Source organism: Erpetoichthys calabaricus, chromosome 13, assembly GCF_900747795.2.
Source record: "Erpetoichthys calabaricus chromosome 13, fErpCal1.3, whole genome shotgun sequence".
NCBI classification, from domain to species: Eukaryota; Metazoa; Chordata; class Cladistia; order Polypteriformes; family Polypteridae; genus Erpetoichthys; species Erpetoichthys calabaricus.
This window is the reverse complement of record NC_041406.2, coordinates 135,891,154-135,916,348: the sequence shown is the minus strand read 5'-3', so window position 1 is coordinate 135,916,348 and position 25,195 is coordinate 135,891,154. Positions and strand designations below refer to the sequence as shown.

The 25,195-nt window shown below is 41.7% G+C and overlaps 1 protein-coding gene across 2 annotated transcripts in view; it reads left to right on the top strand.

Moving 5' to 3' along the window:
* The window catches only part of rnf19a (ring finger protein 19A, RBR E3 ubiquitin protein ligase), a 121,776-nt gene that overhangs the window by 66,841 nt on the left and 29,740 nt on the right, over positions 1-25,195 (top strand). For both annotated transcript variants that reach the window (XM_028817646.2, XM_028817645.2), the window contains exons 4-5: positions 10,271-10,415; positions 14,098-14,260. In XM_028817646.2, the coding sequence (XP_028673479.1) occupies positions 10,271-10,415; positions 14,098-14,260 (308 nt within the window). The remainder of the gene's footprint in view (positions 1-10,270; positions 10,416-14,097; positions 14,261-25,195) is intronic.

Here is a 25,195-nt window from a genome sequence, read left to right as displayed (position 1 = left end):
AGAGGGGGTGTGAGCTGCCGCCTTCAACAGCTTTGTACCGGCGGTGCTTCGCATACTTAAAAGCCCTATTGATTTTTTTTTTTGACTGCTTGCTTTGCACTCCTGTGAAAAGGAAGATATGTTTGCATTCTTTTAATTGTGAGACAGAACTGTCATCTCTGTCTTGTCATGGAGCACAGTTTAAACTTTTGAAAAAGAGACAAATGTTTGTTTGCAGTGTTTGAATAACGTTCCTGTCTCTCTCCAACCTCCTGTGTTTCTGCGCAAATCTGTGACCCAAGCATGACATTCTAAAAATAACCATATAAACATATGGTTTCTACTTCGCGGATTTTCCTATTTCGCGGGTGGCTCTGGAACGCAACCCCCGCGATGGAGGAGGGATTACTGTATTATATTAATTTTTCCTCCAAAAGACTTGCTAGGGCTTATTTTCAGGGGATGTGTTGTTTTTCCATGAACAACAATCTACATTTATTCTTGAATAAAAATCTACATTTCTCTCTATTATAAAAAAAAAAAAAAAATAAAATCTTGGAAGGCTTCGAAGGAGATGATACGTGATTTTCTTTAATGACCCGCAAGACAAGGCAGTGAGACAAAATGACAGCTGCTGCACAGGCTTCTAAATGATTGACACGTAGCGTGACAAGCAGAACACACAGCTCGGCAGCAGTAAGACAGCGGCTGATCCGACTGCGTCTCCTTGGCGTGTGTGCAGCTCCCCCTTCACAATGCGAGTGGCAGAAACACAAAGTAGCTGGCAAGCAGAGCGAGCCGGGGGCACAACCCCCTAGAATATTTGAACAAAAATCTACATTTATTCAAATACAGTCATGTTGTCATCTTCTGGAACATCATCATAACTCTCCAAACCCCGAATTCCATTATGAATTTCTTGCGACTCCATTTCCATTAGAACAATTGGCCCCAATCTCTCATGTCTCGCAATAGAGCTTTCCTTAAATGAGCACCTCTTGTCCATGTAGCCTGCTCGTAGTGCATTTGGATATCCAACTTCTCTTTGCAGAAAGCAGTAAATTTTTTGCCCTGGGACTCATCCACAATTCCTTTCTTGTACTCAACAGAATAGCTCTTTCTTTTTGCACTCATTTTGTTTGGGGTCAAAATACCGGTATTTCCTGTTCATCTGTGTACATACGGTAGCAGTAGGCGTTTATTGCTCATCCAAAGCATGGGATCATAACTATGGCTTATTTTCAGAGTAGGGCTTATATTAAGAGCATCTTGAAAAGTCATGCTAGGACTTATTTTCGGGGAAACACGGTACTTCTAAGGGTAATAATGGTCTTTCTCATTTGTTAATTGCTATTTTTCTTGCCATTATCACCAGAATTTACAACTTTCTGTGGTGTAATAGTGTCCAAGTAGTACTTCAGAGGGTTTTTAAGTAATCAACCGAAGTTGGGGCACATGTTCAAACCGTTTGTTTGCTTCAACTTACAAGGCTTAATTTAATTAAATTACTGCAGAACATCTGCAGGTTGAAACATATTAGTTGTTTCCCGAAGAAGGCCCATTTGTAATATTCTGAAATTTCCTTTTTTCAGTTTTTGCTAACCTAAACTGTAAATTTAAACCTCAGGCAGTTTACTGCTTACGTTTTCACCATTTTAGGTCATTTATTGCATTTCAATTGATTACATTTGAAGAAAAAAACGGAAAAACTGAGGTGTTATGACTTTTGCCCGGTAGTGTATATAAATGATTTGGATAGGAATTAAAGTAACAAGCTGGTTAAGTTTGCCAGTGATACCAAGCTAGGTGGATTGGCAGATAACTTAGAATATACTGATTCATAACATAGGGACTTGGAGAGCATACAGGCTTGGGCAGATTTATGAAATTTAATTTAAAATTTATGAAATTTAATTTAAGTATATATAAAGTATTACACGTTGGTAGTAAAAATGTTATGTTTGAATATACAATGGGAGGTTGGAAAAACAAAGGTACACCTTATGAGAAGGATTTAGAAGTCATAGTGGACTCAACACTATCAACTGCCAGACAGTACAGGTCCAGGTTAGGTTAACATGCTGGTGTTGCCTCATCTGGAGTACTGTGTACAGTATTGGTCATAAAGCTACAAAAAGGACATAGCTGTGTTGGAAAAAGCCCAGTGAAAAGCAACTACTCTGATTCCAGGGCTATAGTGGTTGAATTATTAGGAAAGATTAAAAAAACTGAGCCTATACAGTTTAAGCAAAAGATTAAGAGGTGACATGATTGAAGTGTTTAAAATTATGAAGGGAATTAGTACAGAGGATCGAGACTGTTATTTTAAAATGAGTTCATCAAGAACACAGGGACACAGTTGGAAACTTAAGGGTAAATTCTGAACAAACATTAGGAAGTTTTTCTTCACACAGAGAATCACAAACACATGGAATATATTTTCTAGTAGTGTGATAGACAGTAAGACTTTAGGAACTTCCAAAAAGTAGAATTGATGTTATTCTGAAAGAATTAAGTGGAAAAGGACTGGCGAGTGTTTTTGAGCTAAATTGTGTGTTCTCGTCGATAGTAGCTCACTGTCATCATGCTCATTTCACTAAGTGGAACTCTCTCCCTACGCCAGATTCCACTGTTTGTTATAATATATTCGTTTATCATCCTGTTTGTTACAAAACTACCCCAGAAACTCTTCTTGCTCAGAACTCATCATGAAATGCCACAGACTAACAAAACCCATCCATCTCCAGTTGCGTACAGCATTGCTATGTTACTTGTGTAGACGTGTCCCATGGGTCATCAACAACCTCTAATAGATAAAACTGTGTCCTGAGCCTAAAATGTATGATACCTACAGATTTGAAAGGTTCTGTAAACAGTTTCTAATTTTGTCTAAATAGTTTTTTTTTTTTTTTTTTTTATATTGAATACTAAATTTTCATCTTGAAGTACATAGCCACTTCTTATCTAAACAAGTTAGTTTCTTGGATCATCTCTTTGCCATTAATGTCATTTACATAGAATTATGTTTTCAGTGAAAAATCGGTACAAAGTAGACGCAACAAATATTTATAGCAACCCTCAAGCAAACAGTTTAACAAAACACTTAAAGACAGGTCTTGGGTGCTTGCAATTTATAGCTTGTCAGTAAGTACTGTTAAAAATCTTGTAGTCTCAGTCTAGATAAACCTACCTTGTTTGCATATGAGTGAGCAGAGAATGGGTGGAATTTAATGGGTCAATAAAATTTCATTGTTACATTTAACGAGTTAAGTTTTGTTAAAAATAGCTTCTAAAGCTTTTCTGTGTTTTCAATTAGCCTACTTATTCTGAAGTTAAATAAAATTTGTTTTTTTGCTATGCAGCCACAAGTGTCGTCTGTTCCATATATTATGTTTAGCATAGTGTAAAATATAGAAAATTAAGCAGAAAAAGAGGCTGCAGGGGGCACACCATTTAATATCTATCTAGGTCTAAGTCCTAGCTGTCAGAAAGCATCTGCCTGACTTGAAAGTTGGTTATATTCATTCTGGGGAGGCTTGGGTTTAAGTATTGAAGGAAGCAGAACAAATGGAGCTAGTGATGTCAGGACCAGTAATTATGTCAGATATCTCCCAGAGTGTTATCTTCCATTCTAAAGGAAGTTGAAACTGGGTTAGTAGATGTGTCACTTTTCCTTCATGTTTCTTTACATCAGAATCTATGGAATACTCCTGATGCTTGTGATAATGGCAGTAGCGTTCCTCCCCAATTTTGCAGATGACTTTAGATAACTGTCATTAATTAAGACAAGTGGTGGGGAAAATAAGCAAATTGAACAAGAATATTAGGACCCTGTCAATTTTTTTTTAAGATCACCTATTTTTGATTCATACTAAGCCCCTCCTGATATTACTGTCTTAAGCATGTGGACAGCTGGATCACCCATTCATCTACATAAAGAGAAGCAGGGGTCTAAGACCTCAAAACTTAGACCTCCCTCTCTCAAGTTAGCAATTCGCACCCACTATTCGAAAATAAAATGTTCATAAATGAGTACAGTGATCCCTCGCTATATCGCGCTTCGCCTTTCGCGGCTTCACTCCATCGCGGATTTTATATGTAAGCATATTTAAATATTTATCGCGGATTTTTTGCTGGTTCGCGGATTTCTGCGGACAATGGGTCTTTTAATTTCTGGTACATGCTTCCTCAGTTGGTTTGCCCAGTTGATTTCATACAAGGGAGGCTATTGGCAGATGGCTGAGAAGCTTGATTGCTTACTTTTCTCTCTCTCTTGCGCTGACTTTCTCTGATCCTGACGTATGGGGATTGAGCAGGGAGGCTGTTCGCACACCTAGACGATACGGACGCTCGTCTAAAAATGCTGAAAGATTATCTTCACGTTGCTATCTATTGTGCAGCTGCTTCCTGAAACGACATGCTGCACGGTGCTTCGCATACTTAAAAGCTCGAAGGGCACGTATTGATTTTTGACTGAAAACAAACTCTCTCTCTCTCTCCCTGCTTCTGACGGAGGGGCTGTGAGCTGCTTCCTTCAACAGCTTTGTGCCGCGGTGCTTCGCATACTTAAAAGCCAAACAGCCCTATTGATTTGTTTGCTAGAGATTGTTTTCTCTATCTATGTGATATTCTGTGCTCCTGACACGCACTCCTTTGAAGAGGAAGATATGTTTGCATTCTTTTAATTGTGAGACGGAACTGTCATCTCTGTCTTGTCATGGAGCACAATTTAAACTTTTGAAAAAGAGACAAATGTTTGTTTGCAGTGTTTGAATAACGTTCCTGTCTCTCTACAACCTCCTGTGTTTCTGCGCAAATCTGTGACCCAAGCATGACAATATAAAAATAGCCATATAAACATATGGTTTCTACTTCGCGGATTTTCTTATTTCGCGGGTGGCTCTGGAACGCAACCCCCGCGATGGAGGAGGGATTACTGTATTCTAAAGCAGAAAGAGGCCATTAAAGCAGCTGATGTTGCAAAAGGAGTTAGTGTTAACCAAGCAGAGGCCTCAAGTGCTGGAAGAGGTGGAAAAACTGTTGCTAGTGTGGTTGAACGAGAAGCAACTTACATCGGATATCATAAGCGAGGCGATGTTATGCGAGAAAGCCAGGAAGATTCATGGCGATTTGCTGCACAACTATCCTTCTACGAGTGGCGAAGGTGAGGAATTTAAAGCCAGTAGAGAATGGTTTGAAATGTTTCGCAAGAGAAGTGGCATTCATAGTGTGGTAAGGCATGGAGAGGCTGCTAGCTCCAACACTGAAGCTGCGAAAGAATTCGTGAAAAATTTCACAGAATTCATGAAGGACGAAAGCAACATCCCGCAACAAGTGTTCAACTATGACGAGACCAGATTGTTCTGGAAGATGATGCCAAAGAGGACCTACATTACCCAGAAGAAGAAGAAGGCTATGCCTGGCCATAAACCAATGATGGAGAGGTTAACCATTTTTGGTGTGTGCTAACGCTAGTGGCGACGTAAAAATCAAGCCGCTAGTTGTTTAACAATTTGAGAACCCTCGCGCTTTCAAGCAAATAAAAAAAAAATAGCCATATAAACATATGGTTTCTACTTCGCGGATTTTCTGATTTCGCGGGTGGCTCTGGAACGCAACCCCCGCGATGGAGGAGGGATTACTGTATTCCATAGTTTAGAATGGAGGTAGGCAATGTCGGTCCTGGAGGACCACGGTGGCTGCAGGTTTTCCTTCCAACCCAGTTGCTTAATTAGAAACCAATGCTTGACATTCTTTTTCTTTCGGATGCTCCTGTTAGGGGTTGCCACAGCAGATCATCTTCTTCCATATCTTTCTGTCCTCTGCATCTTACACTGTTACACCCATCACATGCATGTCCTCTCTCACCACATCCACAAATCTTCGCTTAGGCCTTCCTCTTTTCCTCTTCCCTGGCAGCTCAATCCTTAGCATCCTTCTCCCAATATACCCAGTATCTCTCCTCTGCACATGTCCAAACCAACGCAATCTCACCTCTCTGGCTTTGTCTCCCAACCGTCCAACATGAGCTGACCCTCTAATATACCCTCTAATCATATCCATCATCATCACACCCAGTGCAAATCTTAGCATCTTTAACTCTGCAACCTCCAGCTGTGTCTCCTGCTTTCTGGTCAGTGCCACCATCTCCAACCCATATAACATAGCTGGTCACACTACCATCCTGTAGACCCTCCCTTTCACTCTGATACCTGTCCATCACAGATTACTCCTGACACTCTTCTCCACCCATTCCACCCTGCCTGCACACTTTTTCACCTCTCTTCCACAATCCCCTCTACTGTATTGTTGATCCCAAGTATTTAAACTCATCCACCTTTGCCAACTCTACTCCCTGCATCTTCACCATACCACTGACCTCCCTCACATTTAAACACATGTATTCTGTCTTGTTCCTACTGACCTTCATTCCTCTCCTCTGTAGAGCGTATTTCCACCTCTCCAGGGTCTCCTCAACCTGCCCCCTACTATCACTACAGATCACAATGTCATCAGCAAACATCATAGTCCATGGGGACTCCTGTCTAATCTCGTCTGTCAACTTGTCCATCACCATTGCAAATAAGAAAGGGCTCAGAGCCGATCCCTGATGTAATCCCACCTCCAACTTGAATACATCCGTCACTCCTACCGCAGACCTCACCACTGTCATACTTCCCTCCTACATATCCTGTACAGCTCTTACTTACTTCTCTGCCACTCCCGACTTCCTCATACAATACCACAGCTCCTCTCGAGGCACCCTGTCATATGCTTTCTCCAGGTCCACAAAGACGCAATGCAACTCCTTCTGGCCTTCTCTAAACTTCTCCATCAGCATCCTCAGAGCAAACATTGTGTCTGTGGTGCTCTTTCTTGGCATGAAACCATACTGCTGCTCACTAATCATCACCTCACTTCTTAACTTTGCTTCCACTACACTTTCCCATAACTTCATGCTGTGGCTCATCAATTTTATCCCCCTGTAGTTACTACAGTCTTGCATATCCCCCTTATTCTTAAATATTGGCACCCGTACACTTCTTCTCCACTCCTCAGGCATCCTCTCACTTTCCAAGATTCCATTAAAAACTCTAGTTTAAAAACTGTATTGGCTTCTCTCCTAAACACCTCCATGCTTCCACAGATATGTCATCTGGACCAATGACCTTTCCATTTTTCATCCTCTTCATAGCTGTCCTTATCACCCTAACCTGCTGCACATCTTTCCCTGTTTGGTCACTCTGTCAAGCCAATTGGTACAGGTCCTTTTCTCCCTCCTTAGTGTCCAACCTCTCGTACATCTCATCATACGCCTTTTCTTTAGCCTTCGCCACCTCTCTCTTCACCTTGCGCCTTATCTCCTTGTACTCTTGTCTGCTTTCTGCATCTCTCTGATTATCCCACTTCTTCTTTGCCATCCTCTTCCTCTGTATACTCTCCTGTATTTCCTCATTCCACCACCAGGTTTCCTTTTCCTCCTTCCTCTTTACAGATGTCAGGCCAAGTACCCTTCTTGCTGTCACCCTTACTATATCTGCTGTATTTTCCCAGCTGTCTGGTAACTCTTCACTGCCACCCAGTGCCTGTCTCACCTCCTCCATAAGCTCAACCTTGCAGTCTTCCTTTTTCAACTTTCACCATTTGATTCTTGGCTGTGCCTTCACTCTCTTCCTCTTCTTGATCTCCAGCTTCATCCTACAGATCACCATCCTATGCTGCTTAACTACACTTTCCCCTGCCACTACTTTGCAGTCTTCAATTTCCTTCAGATCAACTCTTCTGCATAGGATGTAATCTACCTGTGTGCATCTTCCTCCACTCTTGTACGTCACCCTGTGTTCCTCCCTCTTCTTAAAATTCGTATTCACCACAGCGATGTCCATCCTTTTGGCAAAATCCACTATCCTCTGACCTTCTTCATTCCTCTCCTTGACACCATACCTACCCATCACCTCCTTGTCTCCACTGTTCCCTTCACCAGCATGCCCATTGAAATCCGCTCCAATCACAACTTTCTGTCCCTTGGGTACACTGTTCATCACGTCATCCAACTCACTCCAAAAATCTTCTGAATGTATTGAATTTTATGGCTTGTTATGCAATGTTAGGTTCTTATGTCATAGATTTTTTTTTTTCCTTTCCAATGATATCATCTAAATGACTTGAAGCCTAAAACAGATAATCTTCAGTCTGTCACATTTTTATTTTAAGTGTTTTTTAAACCAAATAGTGCATGATGAATCCACACAGGTCTAAATGGAAACAAGTTAGATGGAGAACTTCTGGTTCCTTTGTCATTTGCAGCTTTAGATAGATGGATACTTTATTAATCCCAAGGGGAAATTCACATACTCCAGCAGCAGCATACTGATAAAGAAAATATTAAATTAAAGAGAGATAACAATGCAGGCATACAGGCCGACAATATCTTTGTATAATGTTATCGTTTACCCCATTAAAGAATCATTTGTAATTTTCACTATATAAAATGATTTAATGTATATAATTATGTGGTGTCCAAAATGTATTCACCAGAGAATTGTATTTATAAGGAAAAAATCAAGATATTTGAGGATTATCATACAGTGGGTTTAGAAAAGAATTACCCCCTTCAAAATATTCCCATTTTGTTTGCTTTATAACCTTAAATGAAAACACACACACAAATGTTTCTTCCCAGCTTTACTTACTCAATGCAACCTATAACATCCAAGTGAAAGATTTCTCCGCTATAGTTCAGAAAAACTATAAAAAATCAAAAACAAGACATACTAAGATTAATAAAGGATCACCCCCCCAATATCAATATTTTGTTGAACCACCTTTTGCTTTAATGACATCCTTGAGTCTGTTGGGATACTTCTCTATTTGCACATCTAGATTGAGCAATAGTTGCTACTCTTCTTTACAGAACTGTTCAAGTTCAGTCAGATTGGATGGTGAGCGTTTGTGGACTGCTATCTTCAAATCTTTCCATAGATTTTCAATGGGATTTAGGTCTGGGCTCTGACTGGGGACACGAGGACATTGACTTTTTTCTCCTTCAGCCACTGTGTGGTCAATTTTTACTGTGTGCTTCAGGTTGTTGTCATGTTGAAAGGTGAAAATTCTGCCCATCTTCAACTTTCTGGCAGAGGGTAGCAGGTTTTCCTTAAGAATTTGACAGTATTTTGCTCCATCCATTTTTCCTTTTACCCTAATGAGAGCCCCATGCCCTGCGGCAGAGTAACACCCCCACAACAGGATGCTGCCACCTCCATGCTTTACTGTAGGTATGGTGTGTTGTGGATGGTGAGCTGCATTGGATTTCTGCCAGGTGTACCATTTGGTATTGAGGCCAAATAGTTCAATTTTGGTCTCATCTGAGCAGAAGACCTTTTTCCACTTGGCATCAGAATCTTCAAGGTGCATTCTGGCAAAGCTCAAACAAGCCTTAATGTGGCCTTTCTTGAGAAGTGGCTTTTACCTTGCGATCCTCCCAAACAAGCCACAATTGTGGAGCGCTTGTGAAATTGCCATAAAATCCTGTAACTCTGTCAAAATGGCCATTGGCCTCTTGGTAGCCTCTCTTACCAGTTTCCTCCTTGCTCTTTTATCCAGTTTGGAGGGTCGGCCAGATCCAGGGAGGGAACTAGTATTACCAAACACTTGCCACTTCTTTATTATGGACTTGACTGTGCTCCTTTGGATTGATAAAGCCTTTGAGATTTTTTTGTATCCATCTCCTGCCTTATGTCTGTCCACAACTCTATCTATCCCTGAGATCTTTTGAAAGTGGCTTGCCACCCATAGTCAGTTGTTTGCTGTCAGTTGCACTACCAAGCAAGGGAATTCTCCAGGAACAGCTGTTTTTATGTTTCACTAATCACTCTGATTACAGTTGATCACAGGTGGAAGCCAGTAACCATGGTCTGCAATGGAAATGGTGGTTACTTACACCTGATTGAGTTTAGAAATATTGTTTAGGAGGGGGGTGATCCTTTATTAATCTCAGTATTTCTTGGTTTTTAAGTTTTTTAAAATTCTTCTGAACTGTAGCTTTATCTTTCACTTGGATGTTATATATTGCATTGAGAAAAGTAAAGCTGGAAAACATTGGTTTGTGTGTGTTCATTTTAAGACTGTAAATCAAAAAAATGGGAATATTTCGAAGTGGGTGATTCTTTTCTATACCCATTGTATATTCCAGTTGTATTCTGAAAAAGTGAATGTGTTCAATTTTTAGTGCCTCATCATGTTTAAGAGTATTTTGGCCCCGTAACTTAATTATTTAAACTTGTCTTTGCAGCTGATGATATAAAGCCTTGCCCCAGGTGTGCCGCCTATATAATCAAGATGAATGATGGAAGCTGCAATCATATGACCTGTGCAGTGTGTGGCTGTGAATTCTGCTGGCTGTGCATGAAAGAAATTTCTGACCTCCACTACTTAAGGTAAGCAGAAGTGGAAAATGACAGTAAAAGTTTAATCCAAAGTTTTCTTTCACAGCCATCCTGATTTAATGATTTATACTGCTTGTTTACAGTACCTGTGTTCTGTCTTCTCTGTGTTAGTCACTGTCCTTTTCAGAGTTTGTGTTTTTTTTAAATAAATGTCAAGTTCTTGTTTCAGAACTTGTCACATTATGGAATCTGTTTTATTGAAAGTAACTAATGGCCTGTTTGTAGCTGATTCTGGGGACTTTGCTAGACATAAGTGTTACTTTTGATACAATTGATCATACTATTGTGCTAAATCATTTGGAGCATTTACTATGCATTGATGTTACATCTCTAGACTGGGTCAAATCTTTTTTTAATTATCTTTTTTTTGTCTTCATTGACTTTTCCTCCTCCTTCCTCAACTACCATCTCTTGTGGAGTTCCCCAAGGGTCTATTCTGACCCTGACACTTTTTGCATTATATATGCTTCTTCTAGGATCAGTTATTCAGCATCGTAACATTTCTTTTGATTGCTATACTGATGACATTCAGTTGCATTTACCCCAAAGCCAAATGAAAAGAGTTCACTAACTGTATCAAGGATGTTAAATGCTTGATGGCAAATAACTTTATCTGGTTAAATTAGAAGAAGACAGAGGTACTGTAATTTTGCTACCCCATCCCCCGTATCCACTAGCAGCCTTACAAATAACCTGGACCCTCGTTCTCCCATATTAAAACAAATGTAAGAAATCTTAGTGTGATTTTTGATTTTACCATCTCTTTATACAGACACATTAATTCACTCAAGGGTATTTTCTGTCATTTTAGAAATTTAGGTAATATTAAGCCATTTTTATCAAAGTTGTGTTCCCACACCATACAAAAACTGGATATAGCACCTCATTGGTTAATAGCTTCCAGCACAGCGGGCATAATGGAGTGAAGCTTGGCTTGAGATATTCCTGGCCAATCTACCAGTTCACTGAGAAGTGACAACAATTAGCCAATAGAAACCGGTGAAAAAATGCCTCATTTTAAAGGGAACTAAAATACAGTCTGGTCATATTCTTGACTTTTGAAGTGTAATATGTGCGTTTAAACCAATCAAATAATAACAGTGGCTTGATGATCTGAATTATTATGCTTCTCAGTCATCTCTTACCTGGTTTGACTGTTATTTCCCTACTTGATCAAGGGTTTTTTATCACTTCCCAATTAATCCAAAATGTTCTATACGCATAGGTCTGGGTTCCCATAAATATACACGTTACCCTGTTAAGTCTTATTTTATAAATCCTAACATTTACATGGATAGTTGTGTATGCATATTTCAAGAATATTTTTCTGTGCACACAGGCTTTATAAATGAGACCTCTAGAGACTATCTATGCCTTTGTCTCCAATAGGTTGGATTACTCCAACTCACTATAACTTTTGAGTCAGTCAGGCCTCCCTATCTCATCTTTAGTTAGTTCAAAATTTAGTGGCCAGGTTGTTACTACGCTTCAGACAAAGAGAATATATTACTCCAATCCTGGTCTGTCTCTACTAATTTTCTGTTAAGTTCAGGATAAAGTTTTAAGTACTCATTTTTATCTTTAAAGAAATAAATCTGTCTCCTTCATGTATTTTAGATCTGCTTTTCAAACGTTCCTCTTCTAGGTCACTTAGATCATCCTCCTAGCTTCTACTATCAGTGCCACTTTCTCTTTGCATATGGAAAGGTGATCGAGCTCTTTCAGTAGCTGCCCCACAACTCTTGAATGAGTTGCCTTTATATGTCAGAACTACTTCCACATTTAAAGCCTGTCTAAAGACTCATCTTTTTTTTCGCTGGCTTTTGGAGATACAGATTAATGTTTTGGGGGTTGAATGTCATTTTGGAAGTGTTTTGGTTTTTATGCTTTAGGTTTGAGAGATTTTGTTTAGTGCCCTTGGTTTTTATAGTCTTACTGTGACTTTAATACACAGTTTTTATTTTATTTACTTTTGTACTGCACATTGGTACAGCTGTTTTCCAATGTTAAATGCACTGTATGATTAAATCTGAATTTGAACTACAGCTATTGTCACCATAGAATAATTAAATTTGGAGAAACGCTGTTTTCCAATGTTAAATGTACTATATGATTAAATCTGAATTTGAACTACAGCTATTGTCACCATAGAATAATTAAATTTGGAGAACAGCAATAAATGTCTTAAAGGAGTAGTTATCAGAACATGAGCCAACAAGACCTCTTATTTTGCATATTGCCCAGTAGGGCAAACCAGAAATGAGGGAGATATTGTACTGCAAATATTTCCCGTTAGGAAATGTACATTAATAGTCACCTTAACAATGAAGTCAAAAGCTTGTGCCATAAAAAATGCACAGATAATAAATAATTGAAGACAGCCTCTAAACCCACTTAAAAAAAAAAAAAAAAAAAAAAAAAAAAAAATTTTAAGATTCACCAATATATTGAATTAATAACTTAATTTGAAAAGGACTTTGGTGCAGTTCATTTTCTACTGTGCAACAGAATAGATTACAGATAAGTAGTTAGTTTGTTTTTTTTAGAGAAATTTGCGTTAAGTATGCCTTTGACTTATTATCCCTGTAAGGTCAAGGGTAGTAATATTCACTGCACCATAGTGCATATTGCATGTAATATGCTGGTGTGATTTTAGTGGAGCTGGTAAAAGGAGGCAGCACTTCCAATGACTGTTTGTGTTAGTTAACTTTTAGAAACTGTACCAGAGGACAGGAAAATGTTCGCTTTAATCCACTTGAGTAATTAATATAATGAAAGAACAAAACATTTCAGTTTTTCATGGAATTGCTGAGCTTCTGCAGCTGATACAACATTAATAACATTTTTGCCGATCTGCTTTCACCCTGAATTTTATTTAGTTCATTGTATAGGTTGTATATTAATGGTTATAGAATTCCATACAAAAAAACTTTGGACACTAGGACAGATTACATATTTTGACATTTGAAATAAAAATAGTAAATACAACTTCTACACAAAACTAATACGTTATTTTTATGAAATGTTAATGTACAGTTACATTTTATTTGATGAACTGAATTAAATATAAGAAAAAAAAGCAAATGTGACACTGTTCCAGTTTTAAGGTCTCAGAACTCATGGGTTATTAGTCTGAACTCGTTTATCTTGTAAGGTCTTAGTCTGGACAAGAATTGTTATCAGGAATTGTCAGCTTATGATAATTCCAGAGTCTGAACAACCATTTGCCCTTCTTAACTGACAGAGGATCTGGAAATTAAACTAATTTATGCCAGCAAAGCAGGGGAAATCTAAAAAAGCTCTTCCAGATGGCAATTTTCACAGTCCAAATTGTTACAAAGAAATAGCAGTAAAAGGAAACAACGGAGTTCAAGACAAGATATGAAAGACCAAGAAAAGTGACATAGCATCTTGAGCAAGAAGTCAAAGCAAGACCATATACAATATTTTCCCTAACTAATGTCTGTTAATAACACTGATATAATTTGAAAGGTATTGTTCTAAGGTAATTTTAGGATACATTAGTAAACTTTGTAATATCTTAGGAATTGAGTGTTTATAGCTATCTGCCTGTTCCCTTCTAAAGGGAAATTATAGGAGATTTTGTTCTAATGAATTCAGTGTATTTAATGAATTTGTAATATGTATTTCTCCTTTCCCCTTTATCTTACAGTCCATCTGGATGTACATTTTGGGGTAAAAAGCCTTGGAGCCGAAAGAAGAAAATTTTATGGCAGTTAGGCACTTTAGTTGGAGCTCCAATTGGAATCGCGCTGATTGCAGGAATTGCTATTCCAGCTATGATTATTGGTATTCCAGTGTATGTGGGAAGAAAGGTAGGTCTTGATGTTATAAAGTTTGGCTTACAATATAATAAGTGTAATAACCAGGGTGTCACTGCATTTTTATTATTTTTGTACTGGAAGGTTTATTTGCATTGGGAATAATTGGTTAACTTTTTTTAATGAAACCATAGTGCATTTATTTGGTTCTCGATAAATAACTAAATGTATGGTTAGGCTAATGATTATTACATCTCAATCACATGGATGCATATTGTTGCGTTTGTATTCTTTTAAGAAAGAGCAACTTTCATCAGTCTAGTGCAGGGGTGTCCAAACGTTTTTCACTGGGGGCCACATACAGAGAAATATACGAAGGGCCTTGCCACCCACTAGAGGTGAGGTAGTACTGTATATTGCCTCACCTCCTCTGTATTAAGCTAGGAAAAATGAATCAAATATAGGTAAATTATGCTTCATAATTGAATATGCTTAAAGAAAAAAAAGCATCACAGCTCACCACTAATGGGTTTTCATTTAATAATAATAATAATAATTCATTACATTTATATAGCGCTTTTCTCAGTACTCAAAGCGCTATCCACACAGGGAGGAACCAGGAAGCGAACCCACAATCTTCCACAGTCTCCTTACTGTAAAGCAGCAGCACTACCACTGCGCCACCTGTGAGGTATTGTATTACAAAGTGCTCTCATCACATGCAATCGAGTAAAAATCAAAAGCACTAGCTTTATCTGACACTTGATATTTTAAGTTAGCTGACAAATCTTCAATTCGCCGCACAACTGTGTTTCTGGACAAACGAAAATTGTTGAATTCCTGCAGTTTCTCCGGGCACATTATTCCTGCAACTTTAGTGAGGGACTGTTTTATGAAGTCACCATCTGAGAAAGGTTTCCCGTGATGGGCAGTGAGTTGCGCGACCTCATAACTAGCTAATGTGGCATTTTCTTGTGTTTTGTTAGCACGGAAAAAAATACTGTTGTTGAGCTAGCAGACTAGCTGCCATTTGCTTAACTTTCTGTTCTTGCTCGTCACCAGTGTAGGACGTGCAGGTCAGACGTTTGGTTTCGTAGTGTCGACACACATTATACTCTTTCATCAATGCAATAATTTCATCACAAATCAAATAGGCACACTTGCCCTTGACTTCTGGGAAGAAATATTCATTTTCCCACCGTGTCTGAAATCTTCTGCACTCAATTACTATTGTGTGTTTATTTGGTCACCCGTAGCAAAATTGTTCTTTGGTTGTGCTTGTTTGTGAAGATGCTGCCTTGATCAAGGCAGTAGCTCCGCCTTGTGTTAAACCTAAGAAGTACAATACAGGTAAAAACAAGTTTTTGTATGTGGGCCATATTTCATTATATTTTTAGAATTTGCTGCGGGCCAATTAAAAATGGACCACGGGCCGCAGTTGACCCCTGGTCTAGTGAGTACATCAGATATACCTGGAAGGTTTGGTAATTTGCACAATGATACAGTTCTTCAGTGTTGTTACAAACTTCCTTTTAGTCCCCAAAGTACAGTATACTGGTAACTGGTAATTTTACATACTCAAAGAAATTATTTATTATTACTATTTACTAATATATAATCAACCATAACCCCAATATGCTAATATACATATTAGTACCTAATAAATAACTGTATAGCATGGAAGTTAATTCATTATTATAAGCAAAGAAAAATGGTCCACAGAATCTTCTGAAGAAGCTTCAAAAATGAAGAATTATACAGTAAGATCTGTGAAAGGATTATATAAAAATGGTCATTTTAGTTTATCTGTGAGAACCACCAGCCAAAACCTTGTACTAGGGCTGCACGATTAATCTTTTTTTTCTCATGATAACTATATTTATGACCCTCGATCAGTTAATAAATATCGTCGCGATTTTACAGTATAAAGACCAAACTGTTTTTTATGGGCTGAGTTTACGGATTGGACTGCGTCACTATGACGTTACTGCGTCTAGATTGCAAGCGCTTTCTGAAGCAGTAGAAGTCAATAGCAGCAATAACAGTCAGTCAGAATAAACATATGATGGCGGAGCAACGTGAGGAAGGTGCAGAAGTGCGATTAGTTCCTAAAAAGGGGTCATACTCAGTTGTCTGGAACTATTTCGATTTCGAGGAATGTGATGTTGATCAGGTACGAGTCTTGTGCAAACTTTGCTCCTGTTCCGTCCAAACGTCCCAAGGTAACACAACAAACCTCATCAACCACCTTAAAAGCCACCACAAAGTACACTATCAAGAATTTCAACGACTGAAGGCACAAACAGCAACAATAAAAAATTACCAGCCATCCACAACACAGACAACAATATCAGGGACATTGTTCAACGCAATACCATATCTGCCTAGCTCGCAAAGACACCGGGAAATAACAGAGGCGATCACGTACCATATAGCCAAGGATATGTGTCCAAGAACCACTGTGAGCAGTGAGGGGTTTAACAAAATGATCGCAACACTTGATAAAAGATATAGCATTCCCTCACGCAACCATTTTTCCAATGTTGCGCTGCCCTCGCTGTATGCGAAATGCCGAAAAGAAATAGAAAGAGAAATTCTCAGGCTCAGCCTTGAATATTTTGCTGCTACGACCGACTTATGGTCAAGCAGAACTGCGGAACCGTATTTGAGCTTGACAGTTCATTTTATTGACAGCGAGTTTGAGATGAAAAGCAAGCTTTTGCAAACTTCGTTTTTCCCACAAGACCATACAGCGGAGTTTATTGCAGTGGGCCTCAAAGAAGCGATGTCCGCTTGGGGCTTGGTGGAAGAAAGACTTGTGTGCATCACAACGGACAACGCAGCTAATATGATTAGGGCAGCATCTGTGAATAACTGGCCGAGGCTACACTGCTTTGGTCACAGACTTCATTTACCAAAGGAATAATCGTCATTATTAATCGTGATAAAAATTTTGAGCAAAATAATCGTGATAATCATTTTTTCTGTTATCGTGCAGCCCTACCTTGTACATATATACTGTTAGGTCCATAAATATTTGGACAGAGACAACTTTTTTCTAATTTTGGTTCTGTACATTACCACAATGAATTTTAAATGAAACAACTCAAATGCAGTTGAAGTGCAGACTTTCAGCTTTAATTCAGTGGGGTGAACAAAACGATTGCATAAAAATGTGAGGCAACTAAAGCATTTTTTTAACACAATCTCTTCATTTCAGGGGCTCAAAAGTAATTGGACAAATTAAATAACAGGAAGTAAAATGTTCATTTCTAATACTTGGTTGGAAACCCTTTGCTGGCAAGGACAGCCTGAAGTCTTGAACTCATGGACATCACCAGATGATGGGTTTCCTCCTTTTTAATGTTCTGCCAGGCCTTTACTGTAGCGGCTCTCAGTTGCGGTTTGTTTGTGGGCCTTTCTGTCTTGCAGTGCACCCTCTGTATTTACTTTCATGCAGTCTTCTCTTTATGGTAGACTTGGATATCGATACACCTACCCCCTGGAGAGTGTTGTTCACTTGGTTGACTGTTGTGAAGGAGTTTCTCTTCACCATGGAAATGATTCTGTGATCATCCACCACTGTTGTCTTCCGTGGACGTCCAGGTCTTTTTGCGTTGCTGAGTTCACCAGTGCTTGCTTTCTTTCTCAGGATGTACCAAATTGTAGATTTTGCAACTCGTAATATTGTAGCAATTTCTTGGATGGATTTTTTTCTGTTTTTGCAGCTTAAGGGTGGCTTCTTTCACCTGCATGGAGAGCTCCTTTGACCGCATGTTGTCTGTTCACAGCAAAATCTTCCACATGCAAGCACCACACCTCAAATCAACTCCAGGCATTTTATCTGCTTAATTGATAATGACATAACGACGGACTTGCCCACACATGCCCATGAAATAGCCTTTGAGTCAATTGTCCAATTACTTTTGAGCCCCTGAAATGAAGGGATTGTGTTTAAAAAAAAAAAAATGCTTTAGTTGCCTCACATTTTTATGCAATCATTTTGTTCACCCCACTGAATTAAAGCTGAAAGTCTGCACTTCAACTGCATTTGAGTTGTTGTTTCATTTAAAATTCATTGTGGTAATGTACAGAATCAAAATTAGAAAAAAGTTGTCTCTGTCCAAATATTTATGGACCTAACTGTATTAAATATATACATATATTTGTATATGTATTACATTAGTAAGTAATACAAAATACAGGTAGTCCCCAAGGTAGTCAAAACAACCTCCTATGATGAATAAAAACTTTGGACGACGTTTTCCCTTGCCTGGACGCAGGTCACCGGGGCCCCCCTCTGGAGCCAGGCCTGGAGGTGGGGCTCGATGGCAAGCATCTGGTGGCCGGGCTTGCACCCATGGGGCTCGGCCAGGCACAGCCCAAAGAGGCAACGTGGGTCCCCCCTCCCATGGGCTCACCACCTATGGGAAGGGCCAAGGAGGTCAGGTGCAGTGTGAGTTGGGTGGTGGTCGAAGGCGGGGACCTTGGCGGTCCGATCCTCGGCTACAGAAGCTGGCTCTTGGGACGTGGAATGTCACCTCTCTGAAGGGGAAGGAGCCTGAGCTTGTGCGTGAGGTTGAGAGGTTCCAGTCAGATATAGTCGGGCTCACCTCGACGCACAGCTTTGACTCTGGAACCAATCTCCTTGAGAGGGGCTGGACTCTGTACCACTCTGGAGTTGCCCCCGGTGAGAGGCGCCAAGCGGGTGTGGGTATACTTATTGCCCCCCCACTTGGAGCCTGTACATTGGGGTTTACCCCGGTGGACGAGAGGGTAGCCTCCCTCCGCCTTCGGGTGGGGGGACAGGTCCTAACTGTTGTTTGTGCGTATGCACCGAACAGCAGTTCGGAGTACCCATCCTTTTTGGAGTCCCTGGAGGGGGGTGCTAGAGGGCATACCTTCTGGGGACTCCCTCGTACTGCAGGGAGACTTCAATGCTCACGTGGGCAATGACAGTGAGACCCTGGAAGGGCGTGATTGGGAGGAATGGCCCCCCCGATCTGAACCTGAGTGGTGTTCTGTTATTGGACTTCTGTGCTCGTCACAGATTGTCCATAACAAACACCACGTTCAAGCATAGGGGTGTTCATATGTGCATTTGGCACCAGGACACCCTAGGCCTCAGTTCGATGATCGACTTTGTGGTCGTGTCGTCGGACTTGCGGCCACATGTCTTGGACACTCGGGTGAAGAGAGGGGTGGAGCTGTCAACTGATCACCTGGTGGTGAGTTGGCTTCGATGGTGGGGGAGGATGCCGGTCAGGCCTGGTAGGCCCAAACGTGTTGTAAGGTTCTGCTGGGAACGTCTGGCAGAGCCCCCTGTCAGAAGTAGCTTCAACTCCCACCTCCGGCAGAACTTCGACCATGTCCCGAGGGAGGTGAGGGACATTGAGTCCGAACGGGCCATGTTCCGTGCCTCTATTGTTGAGGCGGCTGACCGGAGCTGTGGCCGTAAGGTGGTCGGTGCCTGTCGTGGTGGCAATCCCCGAACCCGTTGGTGGACACCGGCGGTGAGGAATGCTGTCAAGCTGAAGAAGGAGTCCTACCGGTCCCTTTTGTCCTGTGGGACTCTGGAGGCAGCTAATAGGTACTGGCAGGCCAAGCGGAATGCGGCTTTGGTGTTTGCTGAGGCAAAAACTCGGGCATGGGAGGAGTTTTGGGAGGCCATGGAGAACGACTTTCGGATGGCTTCGAGGAGATTCTGGTCCACCGTCCGGCGTCTCAAGAGGGGGAAGCAGTGCAGTGTCAACACTGTATATGGTGGGGATGGTGCGCTGCTGACCTCGACTCGGGACGTTGTGGGTCGGTGGGGGGAATACTTCGAAGACCTCCTCAATCCCACTAACATGCCTTCCAATGAGGAAGCAGAGCCTGGGACTCAGAGGTGGGCTCCCCCATCTCTGGGACTGAGGTCACCGAGGTGGTCAAAAAACTCCTTGGTGGCAGAGCCCCGGGGGTGGATGAGATACGCCCGGAGTTCCTCAAGGCTCTGGATGTTGTAGGGCTGTCTTGGTTGACACATCTCTGCAGCATCGCATGGACATCAGGGACAGTGCCTCTGGATTGGCAGACTGGGGTGGTGGTCCCAGTCTTTAAGAAAGGGGACTGGAGGGTGTGTTCCAACTACAGAGGGATCACACTCCTCAGCCTCCCTGGAAAAGTCTATTTGGGGGTTCTGGAGAGGAGGGTCCGTCGGATAGTTGAACCTCGGATTCAGGAGGAACAGTGTGGTTTTCGTCCTGGTCGCGGAACAGTGGACCAGTTCTACACCCTTAGCAGAATCCTGGAGGGTGCATGGGAGTTCGCCCAACCAGTCTACATGTGTTTTGTGGACTTGGAAAAGGCGTTCGACCGTGTCCCTTGGGGTGCTCCGGGAGTATGGGGTACCGGACCCCCTGATAAGGGCTGTTTGGTTCCTGTACAGCCGGTGTCAGAGCTTGGTCCGCATTGCCGGCAGTAAGTCGAACCCGTTTCCAGTGAGAGTTGGACTGTGCCAGGGCTGCCCTTTGTCACCAATTCTGTTCATAACTTTTATGGACAGAATTTCTAGGCGCAGCCAGGGGTTTGGTGGACTCAGGATTGGGTCACTGCTTTTTGCAGATGATGTTTTCCTGTTTGCTTCATCAGGCCGTGATCTTCAGCTCTCTCTGGATCGGTTCGCAGCTGAGTGTGAAGTGGCTGGGATGGGAATCAGCACCTCCAAATCCGAGACCATGGTCCTCAGCCGGAAAAGGGTGGAGTGCCCTCTCAGGGTTGGGAGTGAGATCCTGCCTCAAGTGCAGGAGTTCAAGTATCTCGGGGTCTTGTTCACGAGTGAGGGAAGAATGGAGCGTGAGATCGACAGGCGGATCGGTGCGGCGTCCGGAGAGATGCGGGCTCTGCATCAGTCTGTTGTGGTGAAAAAGGAACTGAGCCGTAAGGCAAAGCTCTCAATTTACCAGTTGATCTATGTTCCTACCCCCACCTATGGTCATGAGCTATGGGTAGTGACCGAAAGAACGAGATCGCGAATACAAGCAGCTGAAATGAGTTTCCTCCGCAGGGTGTCTGGGCTGTCCCTTAAAGACAGGGTGAAAAGCTCAGTCATCCGGGAGGGGCTCAGAGTAGAGCCGCAGCTCCTCCGCATCGAGAGGAGTCAGATGAGGTGGCTTGGGCATCTAATCAGGATGCCTCCTGGACGCCTCCCTGGTGAGGTGTTCCGGGCACGTCCAACCGGGAGGAGGCCCCGGGGAAGACCCAGGACACGCTGGAGGGACTATGTCTCCCGGCTGGCCTGGGAATGCCTCGGGATTCTCCTGGAAGAGCTAGAAGAAGTGGCCGGGGAGAGGGAAGTCTTGGGTATCTCTGCTCAAGCTGCTACCTCCGCGACCCGACCACGGATAAGCGGAAGAGGATGGATGGATGGTAGTCCCCAAGTTATGGACATCCGACATACAAACAACTCATACTTATGAACAGGGCTGCAGCTGTTCCTTTATCTGTCTGGGGGATGCGACCCAGGCTCCTCAGTAACTGCTGCTCCGTCATCTTCTGCCTGGGGATACTGCAAGCGGTGGCTGGACGGAGGCTTTTGGTGGGGGGAAGGTTTCACTGCTCACACAGTGTAGTGTCCCTCAGGCGGCTCCAGTTGATGAATGGGGCGGTGGTGGCTGCACCCCATTCATTTAAAGTGGGTGTCTGGGTGTGCGGCAAGTTGTGACCTGGTGCAGCAGCTACCGTGTTTCTCCGAAAATAAGACCTAGCATGATTTTCAGGCTGCTCTGTAATATAAGCTCTACCCCAAAAATAAGCCCTCGTCAAGATCGTCAGCTGAAAAGTAAGCTGCGATGCGACGCGTGTGCCAGAAACATCCATTAAATTCTGAGGACACTTTGCCACGATCTCTGAAAAGGATGTTTAATGATTACATCCATCAATTGGGGGGATGCGACCATTCCAGCAGCATTGGCACAAGACTGAAACAAAACCCCGGTACGGGGCATCAGCTCATCGCAAGGTGAATACAAGCACATAAATACACTAATGTCATTGTAGCTTCACCAAATCCTCAAACCTTCATGTCTTTGGATGCAAAACTGAGCACACTGTGGAAACCCACTAGGAAAACAAGCAAACTCCAGGCAGGGATCACAAGGGAAGTGACTCCCTGTGAGACAGCAGCACTACCACTTTGCCAGTAGTTAATTTGTTAATTATTAACTATTCAGTATTTAAACAAATTTAACGTACATATTTTAATGCATTTCATCGTGAAAGTGATTTCAAGTATAAATCTAAGAATTCTAAATGTGCAGAGAGCTGGAATACCATAAATTTAATGTGTTCTGTGTGGCAATCTGTTGCTGCTTGTCACTGCTGTCAGGTCAGAAGGAAAAACCAGAAGCGAGTAGCAGCGATTAACAAATGGGTTGGTTTTAAGATGACTTTTACGACAGCCGACTTTAATGATAAAACGAGGTTAAAGTTGACATTTTGAGTTTAAAGCCGAAATTTCGACTTTAAATCACAAAATAGACATTTTCATTATGTCCTTATTTTTTATTTTATTTTATTTTTTTTTCTCTGTGGCTCAAATACGCCGTTGTACATTCTAGTGGTACAAGGTGCCAAAAAAAAGACGGCACAGAAGATGGTATGTAAGACTTTTAAAATATATTGTGTCATTACTTTGGGGAATATGCAACGCTTGAATATAAAAGTACCATGAATGCATTTGTATGTCTGCATTTTGCTTCACCACATCAAACCATTCATCAAACATCGAAGCACGCACATCAATCCTGCAGGATCCTAAAAGCTGCTGGGGTAGCAAGAAATTCAGGGTTTGAATGTGGAGAGTTATGACGATATTCCAGAAGAATATTGTTGTACATGAATAAATATGATATACCCTGAAAATAAGCCCTAGTGCATCTTTTGGAGCAAAAATTAATACAAGACCCGGTCTTATTTTTGGGGAAACACAGTACCGCTTAAATGCAGGACAGAGGTTTGATGGGGTGGTTCGCTGCCCACCCTTCACACAGCCTTGCAGTGTCCCTTGAACAGCTGCCCTGTTCGTTCTCGGTGGGCAGCTGGTGATGCTGCAAGCCGTGACCTGGTTGTGACTGAACGGAGGCCATTGAGGATGAATGGGGCAGTGGGGGGCAGCATTGTAGTGTGCCTCGGGTGGCTCCCTGTTGAATGGGGGCGGTGGTGGGCAATTCACTACCTGCCTTTGGCCACACCGTTCGTTCTCGATGGGCAGACGCTGCAGCCAGCATGCTGTTTGCAAGTGGTGGTGACTGTGTGGTGGGCCCCATTCATTCTCAATAGCAAGCCTGCTTATACTGTTACGTACATAGCAAAGAACTAACCAATGAAGACCTTATGGAACTAGAACAGCAGATGATAGCATTCATCGAAGAAAACCAGAACCTAGAGACTCAAAACAAAAAACGTTTTCTACAAAAGTTAGCTGATGCATTTCGTCTCATCGAAGCAGGAATGGCAAGGCTATTTATGATGAGAAATAGAAAGACTCAAACAAAAAACGTTTTCTACAAAAGTTAGCTGATGCATTTCGTCTCATTGAAGCAGGAATGGCAAGGCTATTTATGATGAGAAAAAGAAAAGCTCTGTGCAAGCCTCCCTTGATGCCTATTTTTAAGAGACCAGTCCCATTTTCTTCATCAAGTCCAAGTTTTGTCAACATTGTTTAAGGCTGTACTGTATTTGAAAATGTTTAAGCATTTACTGTACATGCACAGAAAGGTAAAAATAAATATGTTGAAATAAACATCTGTCCAAATTGCATTTATTATAATAATGTACTTGTTCCGACACATACAAATTCAACTTAAGGACAAACCTATAGTCCCTATCTCATACGTAACACGGGGACTGCCTGTAATGTGCTATCCATATTACTAACCGAGAATGGTAAACCGGATGGCATGGACGCAGGTACACGGCGATGGGACCATGAGACATACTGCACAGGCGCGTACAGCGCGCGTCTCATAAACCGCACGCGAAATCGTATCCACCGCGAACGAAGGAGTCACGGCCCAAAAACGAAAGAGCTCAACTGACGTGAATGAGAAATGAAGCAATAACGCGCCCATAGCTAACGACTAACGACACAGCCATACAAAAAAAAGGATTCTGCGCTGCAGCCCAGATTCAAACGGAAGAGGCTACGGCGGCCCCACAGGTCCACAATGATAATACTGAAGGTGCAGGCGTCACCGCCATATTGTGAGTGGCACTACTACGGAAGGCGCAGGTGTCACCACCATATTGTGAGTGGCACTACTGCGGAGTGAAGTTAGGAATAATGTGCTGCTTGGGATTGTACAAACCGCTGAACGCTTTACACTGAATTCAAACACAATACAGCTCAACGATACAAACACGAGCCCACCTAGATAAGATCAATGAACGCAGGCAGAAACCATAAAATAACCATGTAACACAAATGTTTTTGTAACCCATCTGAAGTGCCTCAAACTTGCTAGCTAAAAGATTACAAAAATGTGCTGGAACTGTCTTTCCTTGAAAATAGGTTCTTTTATTTCACAGAAAAAATGCTATTTCCTAAAATATTCATGTGTGGTAGGGCTGTCTAATTATACCTACATTAGGGTTCAAATACTCATATTAAAAATAAGTAAATATTCAAGTGCTACTACATGTATGTATATGTGGTGTGTCACATTCAGCACTTATGACTTGTGCTCTGATGCTCCTCCACAAAAAGATCATTTTTTTTGTCCATGAAAATGTGGAATCAGGAAATGTGCAAGTAATCAGGAGTGTAACAAATTAAACACATTCATTACTTTAATCCTCTTCACCAAACCCCCTCCTCCAGCTATATCCAATCCACCTTCCAGTGGTGCAAAAGCTGTGATGACGGTGCCCATCTTTATTTTATGTAACTTGGGGCATAGTTGGCATATACATGTTTCAGACGTAGATTTACTGAAACCAGTAAATGTTGCA